We start from the raw sequence: 21,627 nt of genomic DNA on the forward strand, positions 1-21,627 counted from the left end.
GCTGAATCTTGGCATTTCAAGCTTATAGTTCAATAACTTCTTAAATGCTCTGTAAATGCCAATATCCACCATAATTTTTATAGTTTCGTTTTTAAATCTTGGGAGAAATTTTGCGCAAGTGACCGTGACAAAATTGTTAAGAATTTTATTTTTAAGCTTTCCTTATGTTATATCCTCAGTTTCTGTAAGTCTAATACAAGTGAAGTGACGTAATACCTGAGAACAAGAAAATGAATCTAAAGGAGGTAGTAGGTTTCAAAGAAACAAAAGTGAAACTTTATCACTACATGTACAATAAAACAGGACAGAAATAAAAAAGCCATAAAACAATTTGGCATTACAAGACACTGTTACAACTTTCCATGTTTCATATGATTGTATAAGATATATCAATGTATATTTTTAAACTTGGAGTTTGGTCATTGACTAAATTGTCATATATATTAAACTTTGTTGAGATGTGCCAATTAGAAATGCTGAAACAAACATTTGCACCAGAATTTCTGCTATCCAGATTTATTTTACATTAAATTATTGTCAATATCATAAGGTAATAGATGTTTTCACTCATATGAATGCATAGTAAATAAGATTTTTGCTTGTTAAATAGTTCAATTTGATGCTGGAAGTCATTGGTGGTAACAATTTGTAGTTTATTAATTCTACATTGGTGAAGTATATAGATGATATATTGAAATGATGGAATTACTTTTCATGTGATTGATGTCTCTTTTTAATAAGTTTTAACAGTTTCCTTGATCTTTACTTTTCCTGAACATATATATGAAAACTAGGTATTACCTATATTTATTTACAAATGTAAGGCTGAAAACTAATTGTAATTTTAATAATTTTAAAATAAATAAGATACTGAAATGTTACATTATTATTATAACTTTTTTTGTATTTTAATTTTGTACTAAGTAACTAATTACACAGGACAAGTATCTATGGATTTATATAGTGAGACCTCAGTAATTGTTCCTATGCAGGAATGGTCTGAAGTGGTAATGAAAACTGGAAACCATTTTTCTGCTCCCTGAAGTCAGAGATTCCTGAATCTTTTTTGCAGTTAAGGTTGTGCTCAACAGTGATGCACTACCAACTGTAATGACCAAGCATAAGGTGAGGGAAATTCCTGTTACTCACTATGGGGCCCAAAGTTCACAGCATTGAAGACTTCCTGGGATAACCTGAATGTCTACCAGTTGAAGGATTCAGGTTTACAAATGCTGAACCTTGGACCTGTCACATGGGAACAGGTAAAGAAATGCTTCCTAGAAGAAAATTTTCTTGACTATCTAAGACAAGTAAGATTAGTTTCAGCTGACTTACCAGACACAGTTCATAGCAGAAAACGGGATCCCTATAGAATTGAAATACAGCCCATTTTTATTTCCACAGGAGTAAGGGAACTTGCTTGGGAAAGATGGTAAGCAAGTACCGCCATTCAGGTGTAAGCTGTGCTTCTGAACTTTCTCAAGGAACTGGTCTCACTGGGAGGTTGCAGAATCTCAGGGAGGACCTGCAGGGAATCCTGAAGGTCAGCTTCACCTGTCCTGGTTTCTCTAGCATTTATCCTTTTCGGTAGAACCCAATTGGATATTCAACCCACTCGAATGCATAAATGTTTAAATCAACCACATTTATGATCTATTTGGATTAAGACCCTTTCACTGATTTCCATGACTGAAGCCTTGCCCAGGTTCCAAATTCTTCTTACATTCTAGGGCTCAGAAAGCCATAATGTCAAGAAGGCATGGGAGTTGAATCTGTGAAGACTGTCTTTCATGTGGAAAATAAATTAAGAGAGTAAAATGGACAAAGCACAGCTCCTTATTAATTTTATCTTCCAATCTTAGAAACATGCAGAAGCCTCATTCTGTCCGCATTGTTAGTATTTTCTAAAAAAAACATTGTGATTAATCTCAGCATCAATATGTGAAAAGAGTCATCCTGAGTTAGTTTTTGTGATCCAAGAGAAAGAGAATTGCTAAGAAGAGGTGTGAATGAGTGAGTGAGTGAGTGTGTTTTGGTATGTGTACGCTTTGCCTGATCAATAGAGGTTACCATTTGGTGCTCTCAATTCCTTAGTGCTCAGAAATGGTCCATCCTCAATGAAACTTCTCCCTGAATACTTCATGGATTGTAGCTTTAGAAAATGTTGCACGTTCAAGCCATAGACATCAAAGCCCAGCTATAGAACAAAACAAAAACTTTTTCTGTGAGATTTCACATTGCTACAATAGCAATCCCAAGCACGTCCTGGAGTCAACTGCCCTGATCTAGTAGAAGGCATGGTGGCTCGCAGATCTGTTCTACAAATACGATTCTAAGTCTAGCTGTCACTTCAGTTCATTCTTTCATAGTTAAGTAGGTGTATCTGTCCCTCCTCCTATTCCTCCTGCCCTTACATACACACATGCACACTATATCATACACTGAAAAGTCTATATATGTACAGTGTACACATATATTTGCATAATGCCAAGGCTTTCATTTAATTTTTTAAAAATCCATCCTTCTAGAAGTCTTCAGATACTCTGATTATAGTCTTGCAAGCATTGTGATAACTGACCAAAGGTTTTGTTTTTTCATACATGGCTTGTAAACAAAAGCCACCTGATTATTTGGTGCCTTGCACACCATTTCTGTTCTGTTGATTTAGTAAGAAGGCAAGCCTGTCTTTTACTAACTTTTAGGGACAGGAACAGGTGGGAATAAAAGGCAAATATTATTTTCTAGCTAATAGTGTTTACTGTCTCCCATGTGCTGAGTCAGAGGTTTCAAGAATTTGCATTTTGGAAGCAGTGGGAGATGCTTCCACCATAGGGCCCACTGCAGGAGAGCTTGCAGGAAAGAGGGCGAGGGTCATTCTATGGGCCTGCTTGTCCAGATGCCTGTGTCAGTGGCTGTATCCTTTGGGAACGTCGACAAGTAAAATCTTGCCCCTTTTAGTATTTGTTCATCTTGTGATTCCTATCTGAGAACAGTTTGAGTGGTAATGCAGTTTAGCATTGCACAACACCAAGCAAAAGGATCTGTGTAAGGGTGCTTCAAAGAGCTCATGGAAACCAGAATTAAAGGATAAGCTACTTTTGATACAAAAAAAAAAAAAAAATGAAAGCCATGTATAGTTTCATTTGTGAGGTTTTTGAAGACCCCTCATTCTTATGCTTTATTTAAGATTTGGGGGTAAGGCCCAACAAGATAGTTCAGTGGCTAAATCCCTGCCTTTCACATGTCAGGATCCGATATGGGCACCGGTTCATGTCCTGGCTGCTCCATGTCCCTTCCAGCTCCCAGATTGTGGCCTGGGAAAAGCAGTAGAGGATGGTCTAAAGCCTTGGGACTCTGCACCCACGTGGGAGACCCAGAAGAAGCTCCTGGCTTTGAATCACCTTAGCTCCAGCTGTTATGGCCACTTGGGGGAGTGAACCAGTAGACAGAAAACCTTGATCTTTGTCCTTCTCCCTGTAAATCTTCCTTTCCAATAAAAATTTAAAAGTCTTTTTTTTTAAGGCTTAGGTGTTAAAAAAAATGGAGGGCAACATCTGAGGATTTTTGTAAGTTATCCCTAACAAAATGACTCTGAGGCTGAGGATACTGTCCTTTTGTAACAAAAATCAGAAAGAATATAAGAAAATATATCACTGGCTCTTGACTGATAAAAAGCTTTTGCCATGCAAACAGGAAGTTTAACTTGTTCTGATGACCTGACTAGCTGCTAATTTCTGAGCTAATCTGTTCATACATTGAAGTCATTTATTCTATTCCAAGAAGATTGTAGCTGTTTATTAAAGACAGAATATCTATTTTCCATAATAATGATGAAAAATTCTGACTGGATGAAGGAAAAGAAACCCTCACAGCTTGATGTTGGGAATAGAGATCTCAGAACTGAGCATTCCACAGAGAAAAGGCAGAAAACCAGAAGGTTTTAGGGAACAGAGAGAGCATGGGCAATTTGACGGGTCCAGTTAGACCTGGAAAGCATGAATCTGTGGCCATTAGAGATTGTGGTGAGGACCTGGTGTGACAGCTTGATTGGTTAATTATCCTCTTGCAAACATTGAGATTCCATGCATGCAACAGTTATTGTCCCAGCTGCTCCACTTCTCATCCAGCTGTCTGCTTGTGGCTGAGAAAGCAACAGAGGATAGCCCAAAGCCTTGGGACCCTGCACCTGTGTGACAAATCCAAAACAAGCTCCTGGCTTCTGGCTTCGGATCATCTCAACTCTGGCCATTGTGACCCTTTGGGGAGTGAACCGACAGATGGAAAATCTTTTTCTGTTTTTCCTTCTCTCTGTAAATCTGCTTTCCAATAAAAATATGGATATATATATATTTTTTCAAAAGGCTATGGTAAAGATCCCTACATATTGATCTAAAAGGTCCCACTTGATATGTAGGCAAGCAAGAAAACAAGTTTAAAAGCTTGCATGTGCTTGATGGGGAATGAGCAGGAGGGGGCAAGTTTTGATAGGGTATCCAGGGAAGCCTTTTCAGAGGAGGCAAGTCTGGAGGAACTGACATGAAGCAGACAGAAAAGAACAAGCTATGCAATGACTGAAGTGAGAGTTCAGATAGAAACAAAAGTAAAACACAACACACACACACAAAGCATGCTTCTTATGTTTAAACCTGGAACCATTTCTGTAGTTTCTTTTTGTAGTGTTTGGTATAATTATGTGCATGCAGGAGCTAATAAATGTTTGTTAGATTGCCTGGGGACTGCTGAAAGGCTTGGGACACTAAGGATGTGATGGTAATGCTTAGCTAAAATAGGCAGTTTCCCTTTGCTTACTATGACCAACTTTTCTTTTTGTAACAAAAAACACAGCTTGAATGCATTCCTATCTTTCTTTGTCAGTTTTCATGTCAATACAGTATGAATAAAAGATTTTACATTGTCTTCTAGAGTTACCATAAGATGCTTTTAAAAGATATCTAACTCAGATGCTTAGCTGGAAGTATTTTTACATTCTAAAATGGTATTTATGATGGGGACTGAATAAAATTGTTTACTTTGTCGGAAAAGAACATAAAAATAATACATTGAGAAATCAATTTTAAAACTGAAGTTAATCTTGTCTCATTCTTTATAGGCTTGCTCCACTAGAAGCAAGATGGCTGAACTCAATACTCACGTGAATGTCAAGGAAAAGGTAGGTTCATGTTACACACTGGTTCGCAAACTCTAATCTGGGTAATGGAGTCCCTAGCTTGTAAAAACTCGGTAGTGGTGGAAGAAGGGAAAAGTGGTTTTGGGGAATACATAACAATTTTGCTACTCCAATGAACTCTTTAGCAGAGGGAATCATACATAGCCTGCACTGAATGCGTATTAAACACATTGCATACATTTTTCTTACTTCCTGTTGGCCATAATCCCATAAAGTTGTTTCCATTTTACAGAAGTGAAAGTTGAGAAACAGGAATGCGATTTGTCTGAGTTCACATGTCTAGTCGAACAACAGAGCTGGGATTTGAACTCAGGTCTGAGCCCTGCAGTCCAAACTCAAGAACACCATGCCAGGTTGCAACGAAGACAGGGTATTGTATTGTCCCTTCAGAGATGGTCTTATGTAGAGAAATCCAGTCAATATCCGATATGTCTCCTGGTAGCCATGCTGGGCAGCATTGAAAGTTTGTTTTACTGCAGAGATCCTGACTCTGAAGCATTCCCCTCCCCCTTTACTTATTGGAAACTGGTCATACTTCAGAGCCCTTCTACATCCACTTAACGTCAGCATCCACCTCTTGCCACACCAGCTACTTTGTGCTGTTAGCTCTTAATGACCGCAAATCAGAGAGCATGGAGAGCAATTTCTCCAGTCCACTCTCTGGAACTGTAGGAAGATACAGAGGCCCTACAAGCAGTTAGCCCCTGGTAGAAAGCCCAGTAATACAGGATCCTAGCCCAGCCCAGCTCAATCCCCCTTCAGTGTCCCTCACACTCAGTGACTGACTCAGCTGCTTAGGCACTTAGATAAGGAGTTTGCCTCTCATTCCTGTGTATTGTTGTCACATCAAAATAGTGAAGAATGAGAGTGCTTCATTATTTTTCTTTCACGTAGCAAGATGTCCTGTTGTAAATCCCTTGAATATGACATTGAATGTGTAGATGGAGTTCCTGCTCCTGCTGAGCTCACACTCAAGGCAGGGAAGCAGAGAATCAACCCAAGACAAATAAATGCACATTGTATCAGACAATTTCCTCATTATCATCTAAATGAAGTTTGGATTTCTTTCTGTCATGAACTATGCAAAATGAGACCAACCACAGTAGTTGTAGTGGTACTTATGACTCTACAACTAGAATTCTCAGGTATCTTCATGTGGCATTACATTTGCCACAGGTCTCTAGAAATGTTACTAGCTCATCACCACTTCAAAATTACCATAGTTATAACTTTATTACAGAGAAGCACATATACAGAGGCTTTAATACGTTTGTGGCAAACTTGCATTGCCTCTTAATATTACTGTCTCATAAATAGGGGTTTTGGTGTCCAAATCGGCTGTATTTCAATATGAATCATTTCCCTTATTATATGTCTTATTTCATGAACTTTAACACACTGTTCTAAGCAGGACCCCTTAACTTCCCCATGCTGCCAAAGGGTCTGTGTACCAAAAACTAAAGAACTGTGTAGGCCTTCATTCCAAAGGCCAGAGTGAGCTGGTGGAAGATTTTAGGCAGGAGTGTGTCGTGATCTGATATCTGCTCCTAGATCCATCAGCAACTGTGCTACATGGCTTATAAATTTTCATATTAAATAACTTTGCTGTTTTATAAGGACACTGAGGCTTGAGGTCAAACTTGATTTGGTCAGAGTTAGATTCTCAGGGAATGTAGAGGAGCAGGGTGTGTAGTTTTAAAGCCTCTGCTCTTCCACACATTCCTGCTTTTCAGGGTTTCCACCAACATGCCCCCAGGGTCCAAAGGAATAAACTGTTACGGCCAGTCTCTGGGTGCTTGGTCAAAACCAGCTTCTACAAGCATGCGATTTCTTTGGCATTGTGTGTTATCTTAAACACTGAGGCAAAACAGTTTTATCAGTTATATTCCATGATATATTCCATATATTGCATTTTTTAAGATTTATTTATTTTTATTGGAAAGGCAGATGGATTTCCCAAGAGATTTCACATCCCAAGTGGTAGCGACGACTGGAACTGAGCTGATCTGAAACCAGGAGCCAGGCACTTCTGGGTCTCCCACACAGGTGCAAGGTCCCAAGGACTTGGGTCAACCTCCACTGCTTTCCCAGGCCACAAGCAGGCAGCTAGATGGGAAATGGAGCAGCTGGGACATTAATCAGTACCCGTTTGGTATCCCGGCAGTTGCAAGGCAAGGGGTTAGCCACTAGGCCACTGCACTGGAACCCACGTATTATTTTAATATGTGACTGCTTAGCTTATTGACCATTGAGTAACCAGCAGCAAAAAAAATGTACCCTGGTGTCCTGACTTCGCATCCACTGTGACTCACAGTCCTATTCTCTAGTGAGAATAGCTATTTCCTGGTTATAGAAGATTGGTTTTTCCACATGTCTCTTGAGGAAAGAATTGAACAACTCCTAAAGCTCTGGGCTTCTGGGAAGGAAAAGTAGTTTTAAGAATCAGACTCCTAGTAAGTGGTTCCTGCATAAAGCATGCCTGATGTGCAAACCAGTGTGGTAGGCTCAGCAGTCAACAATAGATTTTCTTATTTCAAAGATGTAGCACCAGTCCTATATACGAGATAAACATATAGACAACAAAGGTTCAGCATGAAGACCCCTCTCATCAGTTTAGGCACAGAATTCATTGAATTTGCTGTGAGTACTGCCAGACACCCATGCAAACAGCAGCAGCAGTAAATGGTGTTTCCCATTGCATTTCAGTAACACTTCACAGTGTTGGCAGTATTTTGAAAGGGGGTGATATTAGGCTGTAAATATTATCAATCTGCATGACAATAGAAGTAGGGCTCTTCTAACTCAGTTAGCGAATTCCATCTTTCTGTGTCAAAAGGTTAATATAATTCTCAACTCAACAATATAAATCATAATAAACAACTGAAAATTCTGAGCATTTATAATTTTCCGTTGATTTATTTAGCACACTTACTTCCTTTAGTTATTAGCTCTTATGGCCTTTTTATGATTAGTTTGTTTCTCAATTTGTCACACAGAGCGATGACATTTCAGTTCTGAAAATTAAGAATAATAACAACTGTTACATCTTAAATTACAAGCTTCTCAACATCAGACACCATGTCCACATAGTATTTTTTATATAACATCTAGTCAAGCACAAGAGAGAATTAAATAATAGAAGTCTTGCCATGAAATGAGCTCATCAGTTATTTCCACAGGATCTGAAGTCAGATTAATTCAATAGCAGTAGGTGCTTTGGGTAAGAAATATTTCTGCCTTCATGCAGCTGTTAGTCAAAAGGACTGATAAGGATAATACAGTAGGCACTTTCTGTGGCTGCTTCAAAATATCTTTTTGTTGTTGGATTGTAACTATAAGATTTGAATTAGAAATACGGTTGTGTCCAACTTGAAGTTCTTCAGCATGACGTGTGTCTGCTTCCTTTGATGGACATTCTCGGTGCGTTCTCATCAAGCGCTGTCTCTCCATGCATTGCCTTCAGTCCAGCCACCCTGACCTTGAATTTGTCCCCTTCCATGCTTTTGTAAAGGCAGCTTCATCTGCCTGAGACTTCCTCCTCAGAGACATGACTCTTGCTCACCTTCCTTTGAGGAACCCTTTTACTCATCTCCTTTCTGTCTGCCTACACTGCCTGAATCGTTTACCATTCCTGTATGCTCTGTTTGGAACTTCAGTTGGGTTCTCTGCCCCCTGCATTGTTAATCCCATGCTGTGCAATTGCTAGCTGTTTCTCTTGTCTCTTCAAGTGAGACTATGCATTCCTTGAGGACTGGGTCTAAATTGGTTTTGGGCTTGGAACATAATTGACCCCAGTCATTGTGTAAATGAATGGATAGGGAATGAATGGACATACCTATTTCAACAATTAAGTTCTTTAGAGACTGCATTTCCCATTCACTATATTTCGCCAAATCTTAAGCCTTCTTAAAAAATGAAATGTAGGTTAATGGAAATGTCATCCCATTTTAGTATTCATTTTGCTATTAAAGCATCTTTTAAATTGTTTCTAAAACCAGAAATTTTGCTTACTTAGGATAACTACTAGTGGTTCTGCAGAAAGATAGCATCTTTTTATGATACTATGCCATGATCTCAGGTAAATAACAGGTGATGTTCTTGGTTAGTAACCCAGTCATTTCCTGCTACACCAAAACAAATATAAATAGAAGAAAAATCTCCAAATTTCTTTTTGTTAAGGTGAATTACCAAAACTAAATCTTTATGCTTATTAGGGATAATAATAATGTATTTAGAGCATGATTTACTTTTTGCAACTCTTTTCTAAATGATGTATTTTTTTTAAGATTTATTTTTATTATTTTCTCATTGGAAAGGCAGATATACAGAGAGGAGAGACAGAGAGGAAGATCTTCCGTCCAATGATTCACTCCTCAAGTGAGCGCAATGGTCGATGCTATGCCAATCCGAAGCCAGGAGCCTCTTCCAGGTCTCCCACGCAGGTGCAGGGTCCCAAAGCTTTGGGCCGTCCTCGACTGCTTTCCCAGGCCACAGGCAGGGAGCTGGAAGGGAAGCGGGGCTGCCGGGATTAGAACCAGCGTCCATATGGGATCCTTGCGTGCAAGGCAAGGACCTTAACCACTTGTGCCACCGCGCCGGGCCCCTAAATGATGTATTTTTTAGAAATTCATCACTAGACTCTCATAGATGAGTTCACTGTATGAGACTATTAGGTTACTTCTTAAGTTAAAATTAAGAACCAGGCTGAATTGATATACAAATTTCTAAATGTAATTTTCAGCTGAGTAAGACAGTGTTATTAGAACTGATAGGGAGATTTTTTTTCTTCATCATATTTCTTTCATATTTTATTATTCATGGTAAACAGAATATAATCCAGCAAATTTAGTGATGGAAAGTAAAGGAAACCTTGTTTACAAAATAATGCTTTTGTTTGCTTGATAAATTGTTACAGGGTGATAAATAATACCTATAGGTGATTCCTAGGGCACTGTAGGAACCCAATATCCTGAGAAAATTTCCTTTCATGAGTGAGGTTGTAGATCAAGTATGGAGTTTGGAGAAAGAAGGCACAGGTATTAGGTCCCCAGCTTCAGGCTGAGCAGCCTAGAGCCATCCCTGAACTTTTCTGAATCTCAATCTCCCAATCTGTAAATTGGACATAATAATAACACCTTCTTCACAAAGCCATCAAATACAATAATCAATATAGAACTGCTTTATGGCCTCTAATAACATAAGCTATAAAGGATCTGGATGAGCCCATCTATTTTTATTTTTAAAGTTTCAAAAATAGAAAGGGGATCTTGTGAACATTTTTGTTTGGAACTTAAAATATAAATAAGCATACAATTAAGATAAGAAGGAAAAAAACAAAAAGTCCAGATAAGCAAAAGAACACAAAAGTGGAGTTGACTTTCCCAACCTTTATAGCACTTGCTGAGCTCCTCAAAAAATAATTGAGACTAGATGAGATGATGATATGGGATTGGGAAATAGCTTTGTCTATGGTCTCATTGCTGAGCTGTGCCTCTTACTGTGAATAGCTTTTAGAGCTGTTCAAGTTATAGAAGTAAATTGGGTTATAAACAATAATCATATAAAATCATTGAAAGGAAGGAGGAGGAACAGAAAGGAGGAAGAGACTCTCTTGTCCACACTGGGTACAGAGAGGTGTCATTGTCAACATTTCAGCAGATGACCTAAAGTCCACATCAGATGGAAAGGTGCCTAATTACTTCATAATACATACACTCTTTTACCATGTATTTCCTATAACTGCCTTGAGCTAGGTTCTGAAAAGTATTGGGATAGAGCTCAGCTCTCTTTGTGAGGGGGAATGTGGTCAGCAGGATGCCAGCATTTGATTAAAGAGACGTCAGCAGAATCAGGAAGAACGTGGAAGAAAACCCGCATCATGCATTTTTAAAAATATTGACTCTGTTTAGTAAAGAACCCATTTCATGGGATTTGGAACAAGTTTTAATGGCATACAACTGTGTCAAAAGACCAAAGCGTGCAAACTTTGGGAAATTTTTTCATTTTATTATTTTACAGTAGTGTTTTAAGTTCATTTAGCCCAAATCTAGGATTCAAACAGCAAGAACACAAACCACTCAGCTTTCAGATTTCACTGCAGACAAGTCCTTGTCATTGTTTTCTCCTAGGAAAGGGTCATTAAGTTTCCCTTTCAAGGGAAGGAGAAACATTGACGATAGTTATTGCCTAATGCTTATGTACAGAATGGCTGCTGTTGTTGCTTGGCAACTAGAAGAGATTTGACAAGGAGTCTAAAGGAACTGAATGAATAAATGGAAATGTCAGCATCAGTTTCAGGGGATAAGAAGAAATTTACTATTGCAGGATTAGCATCGCATTGCTTTTTCCAAGCTACATGATTGGAATTCACAGTGTTTCTGTTCTGATTTTCCTCTCCTTGTCCGCCTTCCAGCCCTTCATTGTAGCCCGTTTGCACTGACTGAGAGGCATATAGAAGATAGATGGTTAATGCTAAAGAACATAAGAGCGTAGTAAGAAAGAAATTCTTCAGCAACAGGAAAAATAACCTCTGTTTGCAATCCCTTGGAATTTATAGGGACTTCACCTACGATCTAGTTATTTCTCACAATGATCCTTCATATTAAATTATCCAATTTTTGCAGATAAAAAAATGACAAGGCTGCAATGATAGTTTTCTTCTCTTTTGACCTTGTACACTGAAAATCTGGTTCAGATAGATGATAGGTTCAGCACTTTAAAAATATACTGATTATGTTATTATTAAAATCACTTTTTCTGTTAAGCCATTTTCCGACTATGTAACCATGAACTCCTTACAAGCAAAAACTTTGTGTACCTGATAGATCTTATAATAGTAATATCATAGACTTTACAATCCTAAAATATTTTCTAATTAATCAATATTTTGTTAAGTAAGTTGCCTAAGATTCTATCATGTTAATTCTCAGGCTAAAGGGAGAAAGGAGAAGATAGTGGAAAATGTTTTGTTGCATTCAGGCAAATACCAGAATGACAGTAGTGAAAAGCTAGGTATGATTAGAAAAAAAAAAATGTGTATATGTATTTTTTGCTTCAGGCCTCTGCTTAAAAGATGCCAGGTTGAGCTTGGATTAGATGTCATACAATGGGGCACTTTTAGAGTATAAAGGGGAGAAAGCACAAGAGCTTCAGACTTTCCTATAGGCCTGCCATCTTTGAAAGGAGAGGAGAAAGCAAAGTCAGCAAAAAGAGTCTTGAACTTGCACTGCAGTGTTCAGAAACTTCTGGCAGGCTGAGAGGAAGTATTCAGGCCCACTTTGCCCACTCCTGCACCCCAATGACTTGCTTGCTGACAGGGAACATCCCAGGAGGAGTGTGGCTGAGGACAACATGTGCTGGAGCACGCAAAGGGGTGCACCATGGTGCTCAGCCAACTGTCAGTCACCTGCTTCCCACAGCAGAGCTCCACAGCTCCTGCAAGACCCAAGAGCACCAAGCAAATCATCTGTTTGGAAAAGAAATTAAAATGTCTATGCTGAAATTCAGTCATCACAGAAAATCATGAGAATTTTTAAAAGAATGAATAGAAGCTGGAGGTTCGCTGTTCTTAAAATAATCAGCAAATTAAAATGTGAATTCTAGAATTTCCCTTCCCTTAAGAAGCTCGGCCACACTGTCCTAGCAAGGAGTCTTCTCAATTTCTACGGTGATCAATGAGTTAATCTTATTTTCTATACACTCTATGTCTAACCATATTTGAATTAGCAAAGGAACATTCTTCAGAAAATTGTGTGTCCTTTGGTACATTTTGCCAACTTTGTAGGCTTTGACGTTGTCATCTTCCAGATGAGAGAATGTAGATGATTTCCACTGTTCTCATCACCTGTAACATGGATGGTTCCATAATCCTTCCCACATCACTGAAAGAGTGAAAGACCAGTAAAAAAACACTGTGCCACCCATCAGAAAGCATGCTCAGCCTTAGTCCCATACAGAGTAGCTGCCTCTTTTACATATACAGTACATAACCTTTCTACCCCAGTTTCTTATGAAATAACAGACTTGAATTAAGTCACCTTTCAATCATCCAGTGCCATTCTGTGTTGTGACTTTCAAAACTCTACTTCTCAATTTAAATAATTGTTCATAAAATTTGTCTTGAAATCACAAATGAGGATTAGTTACATTTCTTAATGTTTGAATACTTGACCTGAAATCTACCCCCTTAACAAGTGTGTTAAGTGCATAGTACAGTATTGGTACTTTGCTTCTCAAATTTGCTTTTGTAGTATAAATGAAACTTTGTACTCAACAAATAGCAAATTTCTGTCTTCCCTCTTGAATCCGTGGAAGCTACCCTTGTACCCTCCGTTTTGTTTGATTATTTTACCTACTTGGTAGAAGTGGACTTCTGCATTTGCTGCCCTGTGACCAGCTGGCTTCACTTAGCTTGTTTCCTCAAGGTTCACCCAACCAGCAGTGTGTTGTTGTCTGCTGCAGTATTCTCTGTTTTCATAAGGCTAAATTAATTTCTACCATCCGTGTATGCATTTTCTCCATCCACTCATCTCTTGGTTGGTGATTGCTAGTGGTTTTTGTTTTAATTTTTGTTGACTTAAGTTGTAATCTTAGCTGTCCAACTAAGGAAAAATGTACAAACTTGTTTTAATGCTGTTTTTGTTGTTGTTGTTGCTGTTTGCTTGCTTGCTTGCTTGCTTTTCTTCTGAAGGCAGTAAAAAGGAAAAGCAAACATATAGAGTTTAGAAAATCATTAGCAAAACAAGATTTGGTTACTCAGATGACTACTCTAAGATGTAAGTCAGTATGCCTTGTAAAATGCTCAAACCCATTAGAATTAAAAAAAAATGCCATGTAGATGAGCAGATAAATTCCCTTTAAGAGGAGGGAATGCGTTTCTAGTTTCCCTGCTGTTTGGATCGTCTAATTCCTCTGCAGCACTGTGAAGAAATATTCAAGGTTAAAGTAGTTTAGAGACCAGCTTAACTCCCTCATTTTGATATCGACTACAGAATAATTAACTTCTTTACCTTAGTGATAGTTAAAGGGGTATAATGAGTTACTCCTATTTGGTACTCTATCTGAAAATTAACGCGAGTGAATATAAATTAGGGAAAAAAATACAAGAATAGATGTCAAACTGGGTGGGCTTTTCAGCTAGCTGAGAACCTCAGAGGAAAAAGTGGTCCTGCTGCTCTCTTACGAGTTGGCAGGCTTGCACCAGAGATCCAAACCACAATACAAACAATGTAGCTGCTTCTAATGTCTTGTGGCTGGGAGGAAGCCCAGGAGACCAGCTGAAAAATCTCTGGGGTTACACAAAGATAGAGACAGAGGGGTCCAGGGAGCCCCAGGCTGCACCAGAATTACTGTCCCCTCTCCGTCTGTACGCCACAATACATCCAGCCAGACTTCACCGTTTTATAAAAGATAGTGAAAAATGATAGATTGTTGTTCTAAGCTGCCAAGTTGTGGCTACTTGTTAGACAGCACAGGTAACTAAAATGCCCCCTGAAGGAGAAAAAAAAATCAATTTTGCTGCATTAAATGGAAAACTATCCTGAACCAAAACTGGTAATTTTGAAATTATAACATTTCCTAAGTAATGCAGAAATGAAAATAAGCAGGCAGTATACTGAGCTGATCAGGTATTAGGTGAGCAGCTTATACCTTTAAATAAGTATCCTTTCCTTTTCCTTATCTGCTATCCTTTAGTTGGCTGAGCTTATACTGTATCACACAAACATGGCTCTCAATTTTGGAAAGACCTTAGAATCAATAGTAATATCGAATCCCAGCTTTGGTGTCTGGGATGATGCCTGAGTATAGGTCTGTTTTAAAAACTTGCCAGATAATTCCAGTTTGTAGCCAGAGTTTAGACTCATTATTGGATGCTGACAGTGTCCAAGTCTCCATCCCTGGCTCAGCTCTTCCCTGGGGCTCCAGGTTTGTAAACTCAGCTTTCCATGTATCTGCATGCAGCTATTACACAGGCACCCTCAGGCGGAGTGCTCCATTGTGATTCCCTTCTGGGTAAATGACCCCATCAGCCACACAGAAGCTCACACCAGCAACCAGGGTGATCACATGCCTTTGTCTTCCTCATTCCTCCTATCTTGTTAAACACAAGTCAATTATTTCCTTTCAAGTAATTCTCTCACTACTCCATCTTGATCCCTCCGTAGCTGGCGCCCGTTTGATCTCCAATCAGCTGCAGAGGTAGAGCAACCTTCTTAAACACTCTGTCATCACACTCCTCCCCTGAGTAAACACTCCAGTGCCTTGCTTTTAGAACAGAGCTTAAAATGACAAGAGCTTGTAGGACTTTGCCCACTGTTGCCCAGTGTATTTTGCTTCAGCTGCACTTCCAGTCCTCTTCCTTTTGATACTTGATGCTTCCAAAATCCTGGGCCTGTATCTTTTGAGCATGCCTCTAGTCACTAGGTCTTATCCATTCATACGTATTGGGTGGGCTTCCTAGAGTTCTTTGCTTCCTCTCTCTTCCTCTCTGTTGACTTAGCGCTACTTATCCTTTATTCTCAGTTTAAACTAACTTCAATTCCCAGAGGGGTTTCTCTCACTCTGCAGGTTAGGATTGGCCACCATGCTAAGACATCACTTCCTTGGTCACATGTATGAAGCATCTGCTTTCCAGGTATGTAGTGTATCTGTCACTACCTATGATCCAACTGCTGAGGCTGTGCCTTTATGACAGACTGGGTGAATGAATAGACATATGGATGTGAATTAAAAGATTCATATCAGTACTGAGGGAAATTCCTGAGGTAATGGTTTGGCCTCTGTAGTCAGCCCTGGCCTATACAAAATTCAATCCAATAAATCTTCTAAGATGTAGAACATGTCAACTCATTTTAAATGTAACAACAAAACTGGAAGGAATAGCTAATGCATTCACTGCCTGTGTTTGCAAAATGCAAGGTTCCAAAAGATAACAACTGGCTAGGGCGATGTGTCAGAACTTACATATTGAAACATTATATTGATGAATATAAAATTGTACCCATGTGTCCTGGCTGTAGCACTAGTATAAGGTAGGAGACCCTTATCACAGAAACTCATAGCAAAATGAAGCCTGCTTGAATCAGTCATTGTCATGGCTCCTAACATTGTGAGTACTGTCTTAGACTCCTTTAATGGACAAACAGGGGCTCCACCAAAGCAGATACAGGCCTCACAATTCTCTGCTTTAATCCAGCCTCCTCTGGAACAATGTGCTTCATTCACAGAAACACATTTTAACAGGATACACACAGAAGAGCTTGGCCAGATGGTGAAAGCTTGGGAATCATCACAGCTTATGAAAAATTGCTGAAAAGCATATGTTTACTCCATAAAGATGGAATTCTGGGGAACACTTCAGTTCTTTGGAAAAAGTGAAGATTTAGTCTGTAATGAAAGGGCTATACAAACACACCAGAAGAAAGTAGTAGAACTAAGGGTAACAATGTCTGGCATTCCCTTTCTGGCCATGTCCTTCTTACCATTAATCTCTCTTCTCTCACTTCCTTTAATTCTGTTCTTTGTTCTCAACGCAATCTCCCATCCCTTTGCCTCTCACTAGTCTCCCAAAACATCCTCTTACAACACATGCCTTCATCAGCAACCTTGGTGACACTCAGCCCGCTTGCCCTACACCCTGGGATCTACTACAACTATGTTTCTTACAGCTAATGTCCTTGGATCCTCCTTCCCCTGCTCTTGCCTCTGCCTTGTTAACAACTTGGAGAAAGCCAGGCCACCTGGTTCTGTGACAGATACATGCTGACTTTCAGACTTGCTCAACATTCATCCATTCTTGTAGGTCATTCTCTGGCATCTCTACACATTTCTCCACTGCTTACACACCATAGCAGACTGTAAAACTATAATTCAGAGGAACGATTTCCATAAATTGACCCCTTCACAATCTCAAATACCTTCACTGTCCCCTTCTTTTCTCTTATCTTCCTTCCCCAGGATTCTGATAAAGACAGTCTGCCCTCCAAAGCTTGCTTTTTCACATGGATTTTGGTGCTGTTTTCTCTCATTTCCTTTGGGATCTTCTTGAATAAATTGACCTCTTTCCGCTCTCCTGATTCTTTCTCAGTGCTGACTTCTTCACCCATCAGTGAATTTCCTCAAGCACCTGGGAATTAACAGTGATTTCTTAAAGAGGGATCGAAGAGGCAGCAGTTGTGGTATAGCCTGCATCCCGTATATGCACCAGTTCAAGTCCCTGCTGTTCCATTTTCAAACCTGCTCTGTGCTTATGGCCTGAGAAAAGAAAATGGCCCAAGGACTTGGGCCCCTGCATCCATGTGGGAGACTCAGTTAAAGCTCCTGGCCTGGGTCAGCCCTGGCCATTGCTGTCACTTGAAATTTACCAGCAGATGGTAAATTCTCTCTCTATTTATATATAATATATAAATATACATGTATTTATATATTTATTTACATATATATAAAATGCACGTGTGTGTGTGTGTGTGTGAGTGTGTGTATCTATCTCCCTCTAACTCTGACTTTCAAATAAATAACTCTTTTTTTTTAATGGATTAGAAAGAGGGGAGCTTAGCCAGAAAATCCAAGCCAGCTTTTCTGTAGTCCAGATGAAATACAAAGGAGATGCAAGAATGGAGAGCAGGTGAAATTCAGAAGGCTAACTATCAGAATGATTCGCATTCATTATTTGTATGACTTGGCCTTGTTTTCCTTACTGTTTGGTCAGCTGCTCAGGGCGAGGATTGAGTCAGCTTCCTCTCACTTTACCCACACAGAAATCTCAGTTGAAGGAGTGAGCAGCTAGAATTTCACCAAACCACTGGGAGGAGGCTGCCAGCTGCAAACTTGATCTCTCTCTCTCTCTCTCTCTTTTTTTTTTTTTTTCAGAAAGAGGAGAGTTGGTGGGATAAAACTAGGCATCTGCGTTTTAGGAGGAAGAACAGAGGAAACATTTGTTCCTCCAAGTGTGGTCCATTGTCACTGTGTGCCTTGTAGCCTCCCTTGGGTTAATTTCCCATTGGTGCAGTAATAAATCACCAGGAGCTTAGCAACTTAAAACAACATGAATTTATTATCTGGCTGTCCTAAAAGTCAGAAGTCCAAATCTGGCTCCCTAGGCTGCAGGGTGTCAGCAGAGCTGCATTCCTAGGGCCTTTAGGGGCCATTGGTTTTCTTGCCTTTCCAGTTTCTAAAACCTCTCTGCATTCTCTGCTCCTGGCCCCTCTCCATCTTGAAACCAAGCAGTGACCTGTGACTCTCTTCTGCCTTCCTCTGTTTATAGAGATCCTTATGATTGTATTAAGTCCACTGAGAGAATCCTGGATTATGTCCCCATCTCAGGTCAGCTGGTTAACTACCTTAATTTCAACTGTAAACTCAGTTTTTCCCTGTAACCCAACATAGTCATAGATCCTGGGGCATTTGGGTCTGAACATCACTGGGGGCCCATTATTCTGAACAAGCAGCATCTACATCACCCCCAGAGCCTATTAGAAATACAGAATCTCAAGATCTGACTCCAAGCCTCTAATTTGCATTCTAATCAGATCCCTAGGTGATTTTAGTGCATGTTAAAGTTTGAGAAGCCGTAACTTGACTGTAAGATCCTCTCCACTTTTAAGTTTTCTATGATTCTATGAAAACCACATTTTTTTCCATCTTCAAAATCTTCATTATTCCTTTTAATCCTGTTTTCTGCCAAAAAAAAAGTTAATTTTGATTTGTGCCCCTAGTGTTAATTCCCGAAAACTCAGCCAAGTAGAACATGACAACACCTCATGCATATTTTTTTGCTGGCAGGAAGTAGAAGTTAGAAAAGGCAATTAAATTAAAGCATTATCCATGATACAGAGGTACTGGTCTGCAAAGAGTATTTTCTTCCCCCAAGAAGATTCATAGGAGTACTGCCTTCATTAGTGTGGAGATAATATTAGTGACCCAGCAAGTGAAGCAAAACATACCCAGATGAGCTGTTTTTAAGGCAACTTCAGATGGTTCAGTATTCAAGAAATACGACTGAAACTGATTATAAAATTTCCTTCAAAGTTGTAAGAATGCCAAACCCATAAATAGCCCTGGTTCTCAGTTGTGTAAAGGAAGTTGGTGGCTGTTTGGCTGTTTCCTAACGATTTGGTGATAGGATTAAGCTCCCCTGAAGATTACAGTCCCTCAAAGCCGCCAGCCAGAAGCTGTACCTGGAACAAAGGAGGCACTCCAGACATTCTGTGCTCAAAACCATCGAGCTTTTCAGTAATGGATAATACTTTATGCTGAATTATACTGAGATGTACTGAAAACCAGGTGGATTAAAAATATGAAATATATTAATGATCATTTATGAGATTTTCTGCTTCCTTTCAATCAATCAACCATTGATTTCTCTGTTCAACAAATACTTATGAATTATCTACTGACTGCCATCTGTTGTTCTACACCCTGTGGATGTAAAGATAATGAATGTTCCTTGTCTCTTGAGCTCACGTGCTGGTGGGGCAAATACTCTCTTGATGAAAATAATTGTGGGGAAACTCATGGGCCTCTCTTTGACCTGTTTTTCATGTTCTAACTGTTGTTATCTTTCAAGATCTTCCTTTTTTTTCTCCCTTTGCCATTTGGGTCATTTGGCTGTGACTCTTGCATCTAATGTTGCTGTTTGGTTTACATTAGATTTGCTACTTGTGCTAGATTAGAAAAGGAAACCCTATCAAATTACTATGGGGAAAAAAAGAGGTTATTAAAAAATGCTGGAAAGATCTCATGAGATTTCAGGAAGCTAAAGAGGCAGGAAGAAACATAACTGCAAGACGAGCCCCTCTCCAGCTCCATCCTGCACTGTATCTACCTTCTTATTGACTAATTCAAACTCCCAAAGCAGATCATCAAATTGGTCTACTTGATCTTTTCAAGCCGCTTCTAATTGTTGCGGTTCATTGTCACTGTAGCCTGATTTCTTCCTTCACAACACTCACTTAGGTAAGCTGCAATTATAGACAGTCCCAACTCCCAGTGGTCCATGTGGGATTTTTGACTTTATAATAAGGTGCAGGCCTACCTATACAACCATTCCGTTTCTGTTTTCAGTACAGTATTCAACAAGTAACATGAAACATTCAGCAATTTTATAAAATATGCTTTGCCTCAGAAGATTTTGCTCCATGATATACTAAGTGTACTGAGTATATATAAAATCAGCTAGAGTAAGCTGTGAGCCCAGGCGGCTGGGTGCATTAAATGCATTTTCAACTTGAAATTTTCTCAACTTAATGTAAGGTTCATCACATGGTAACCTGTATGTAGTTTTAATCTAACTGCTTACAGGTGTTTCCTTTTCTAAATTTGACCTTGGTCAGACCAAGTACCTGTTGTGTTACTGCTCTACTCAGTCTGAAGTGTTCTACCTAATCGTAGTAGGAATTTATTGTGTAAATGAAAGAATAAAAAGGGATGAAAGCATATGTTATCCAGACTAATGGTGGCTTCCTTAGGATACCAGTGAGATCATGGGAGAGGGAGGGACAGTACTTGATCCACTTATCGTCAGTGAAGCTGTTGACAATTTGTGCCAGTAGAGAAGTATACATAAGGAGATCTTGCCCAAGTCAGTTTTGATCACATACTCTAGCCACATGCTCTTTCCATTTCAGAACCACACCTGAAAAGACCCTTCTGTGTGGCTCACTGTAAATGCCCCACTTTTTCTTTTGGAAATTTATTGGGCAGCTAATGTATGCCAGATTCCTTATCTAGCATTCATGTGCATCATCACTTTCCATTTTAACAGAGACACCAGCAGGTAATATCCACATTTTACAACCACAGAAGCAAGTTTCAGAGATTTAAGCAGTTCACTCGAGGTCATGTGGCTAGTGTGTAGCAGAGCCAAGATTAGAACGTGGATTTGCTGAGTTCTAGAGCTCCTTCTATGGCATTTGGCACTCTCCTCTTAAAGTCTTCTCCCCTACTCAGGAAAACATAATGACTCCCTTCTCTGTAGAACCACAGTAGCTTTTTCATAAAAGCAGGTCAGCATTTATGGCATACATCTATTATAGATGTTCTCTAACTATACTGCTAGACTGCGCTTCCTTGGGACAGAACTATATCTGATTCTTTTTCATATTCCCAGTGCCTGTCACTTAGTCGGGGACCAACCAGTTTCTTTCTGCTAACTGAACTTTGTGAAGATAGACAAGCAGTTTCTCTGTGTCTTTTTTTTTTTCAAATTTTTAAAACCCCACCATTCTTGAGTACTTTATATAGAAGTAAAAGTATAGAAATGGAAAAATCTCATAACAATTCTTCCAATCTGTTATTGAAGTTTAAGTAATATATATACTTATATGTTCTCACTACTCATATCATGCTTAGGTCACTTCATAGTCAATGAGATCACTAGCCCATCATCTCCAAGTCCCTAGCCAGGCCTCACATCCTTGTGGATTATAGCTGCAGAGTCCAAA

General features: G+C 39.3%; 1 protein-coding gene across 3 annotated transcripts in view; it reads left to right on the top strand.

Moving 5' to 3' along the window:
* The window catches only part of SPATS2L (spermatogenesis associated serine rich 2 like), a 95,840-nt gene that overhangs the window by 6,315 nt on the left and 67,898 nt on the right, over window positions 1–21,627 (top strand). For 2 of the 3 annotated variants that reach the window (XM_040971945.1, XM_040971947.1), the window contains exons 1-2: window positions 1,181–1,262; window positions 5,111–5,170. In XM_040971945.1, the coding sequence (XP_040827879.1) occupies window positions 1,230–1,262; window positions 5,111–5,170 (93 nt within the window). In that variant the 5' untranslated portion in view covers window positions 1,181–1,229. Of the gene's footprint in view, window positions 1–1,180; window positions 1,263–5,110; window positions 5,171–21,627 lie in introns of those variants that run through there. The other variant, XM_040971946.1, reaches the window with a different exon arrangement.

Source organism: Ochotona curzoniae, unplaced genomic scaffold (genome assembly GCF_017591425.1).
Source record: "Ochotona curzoniae isolate NIBS_2020 unplaced genomic scaffold, NIBS_Ocur_1.0 contig_2210, whole genome shotgun sequence".
NCBI classification, from domain to species: Eukaryota; Metazoa; Chordata; class Mammalia; order Lagomorpha; family Ochotonidae; genus Ochotona; species Ochotona curzoniae.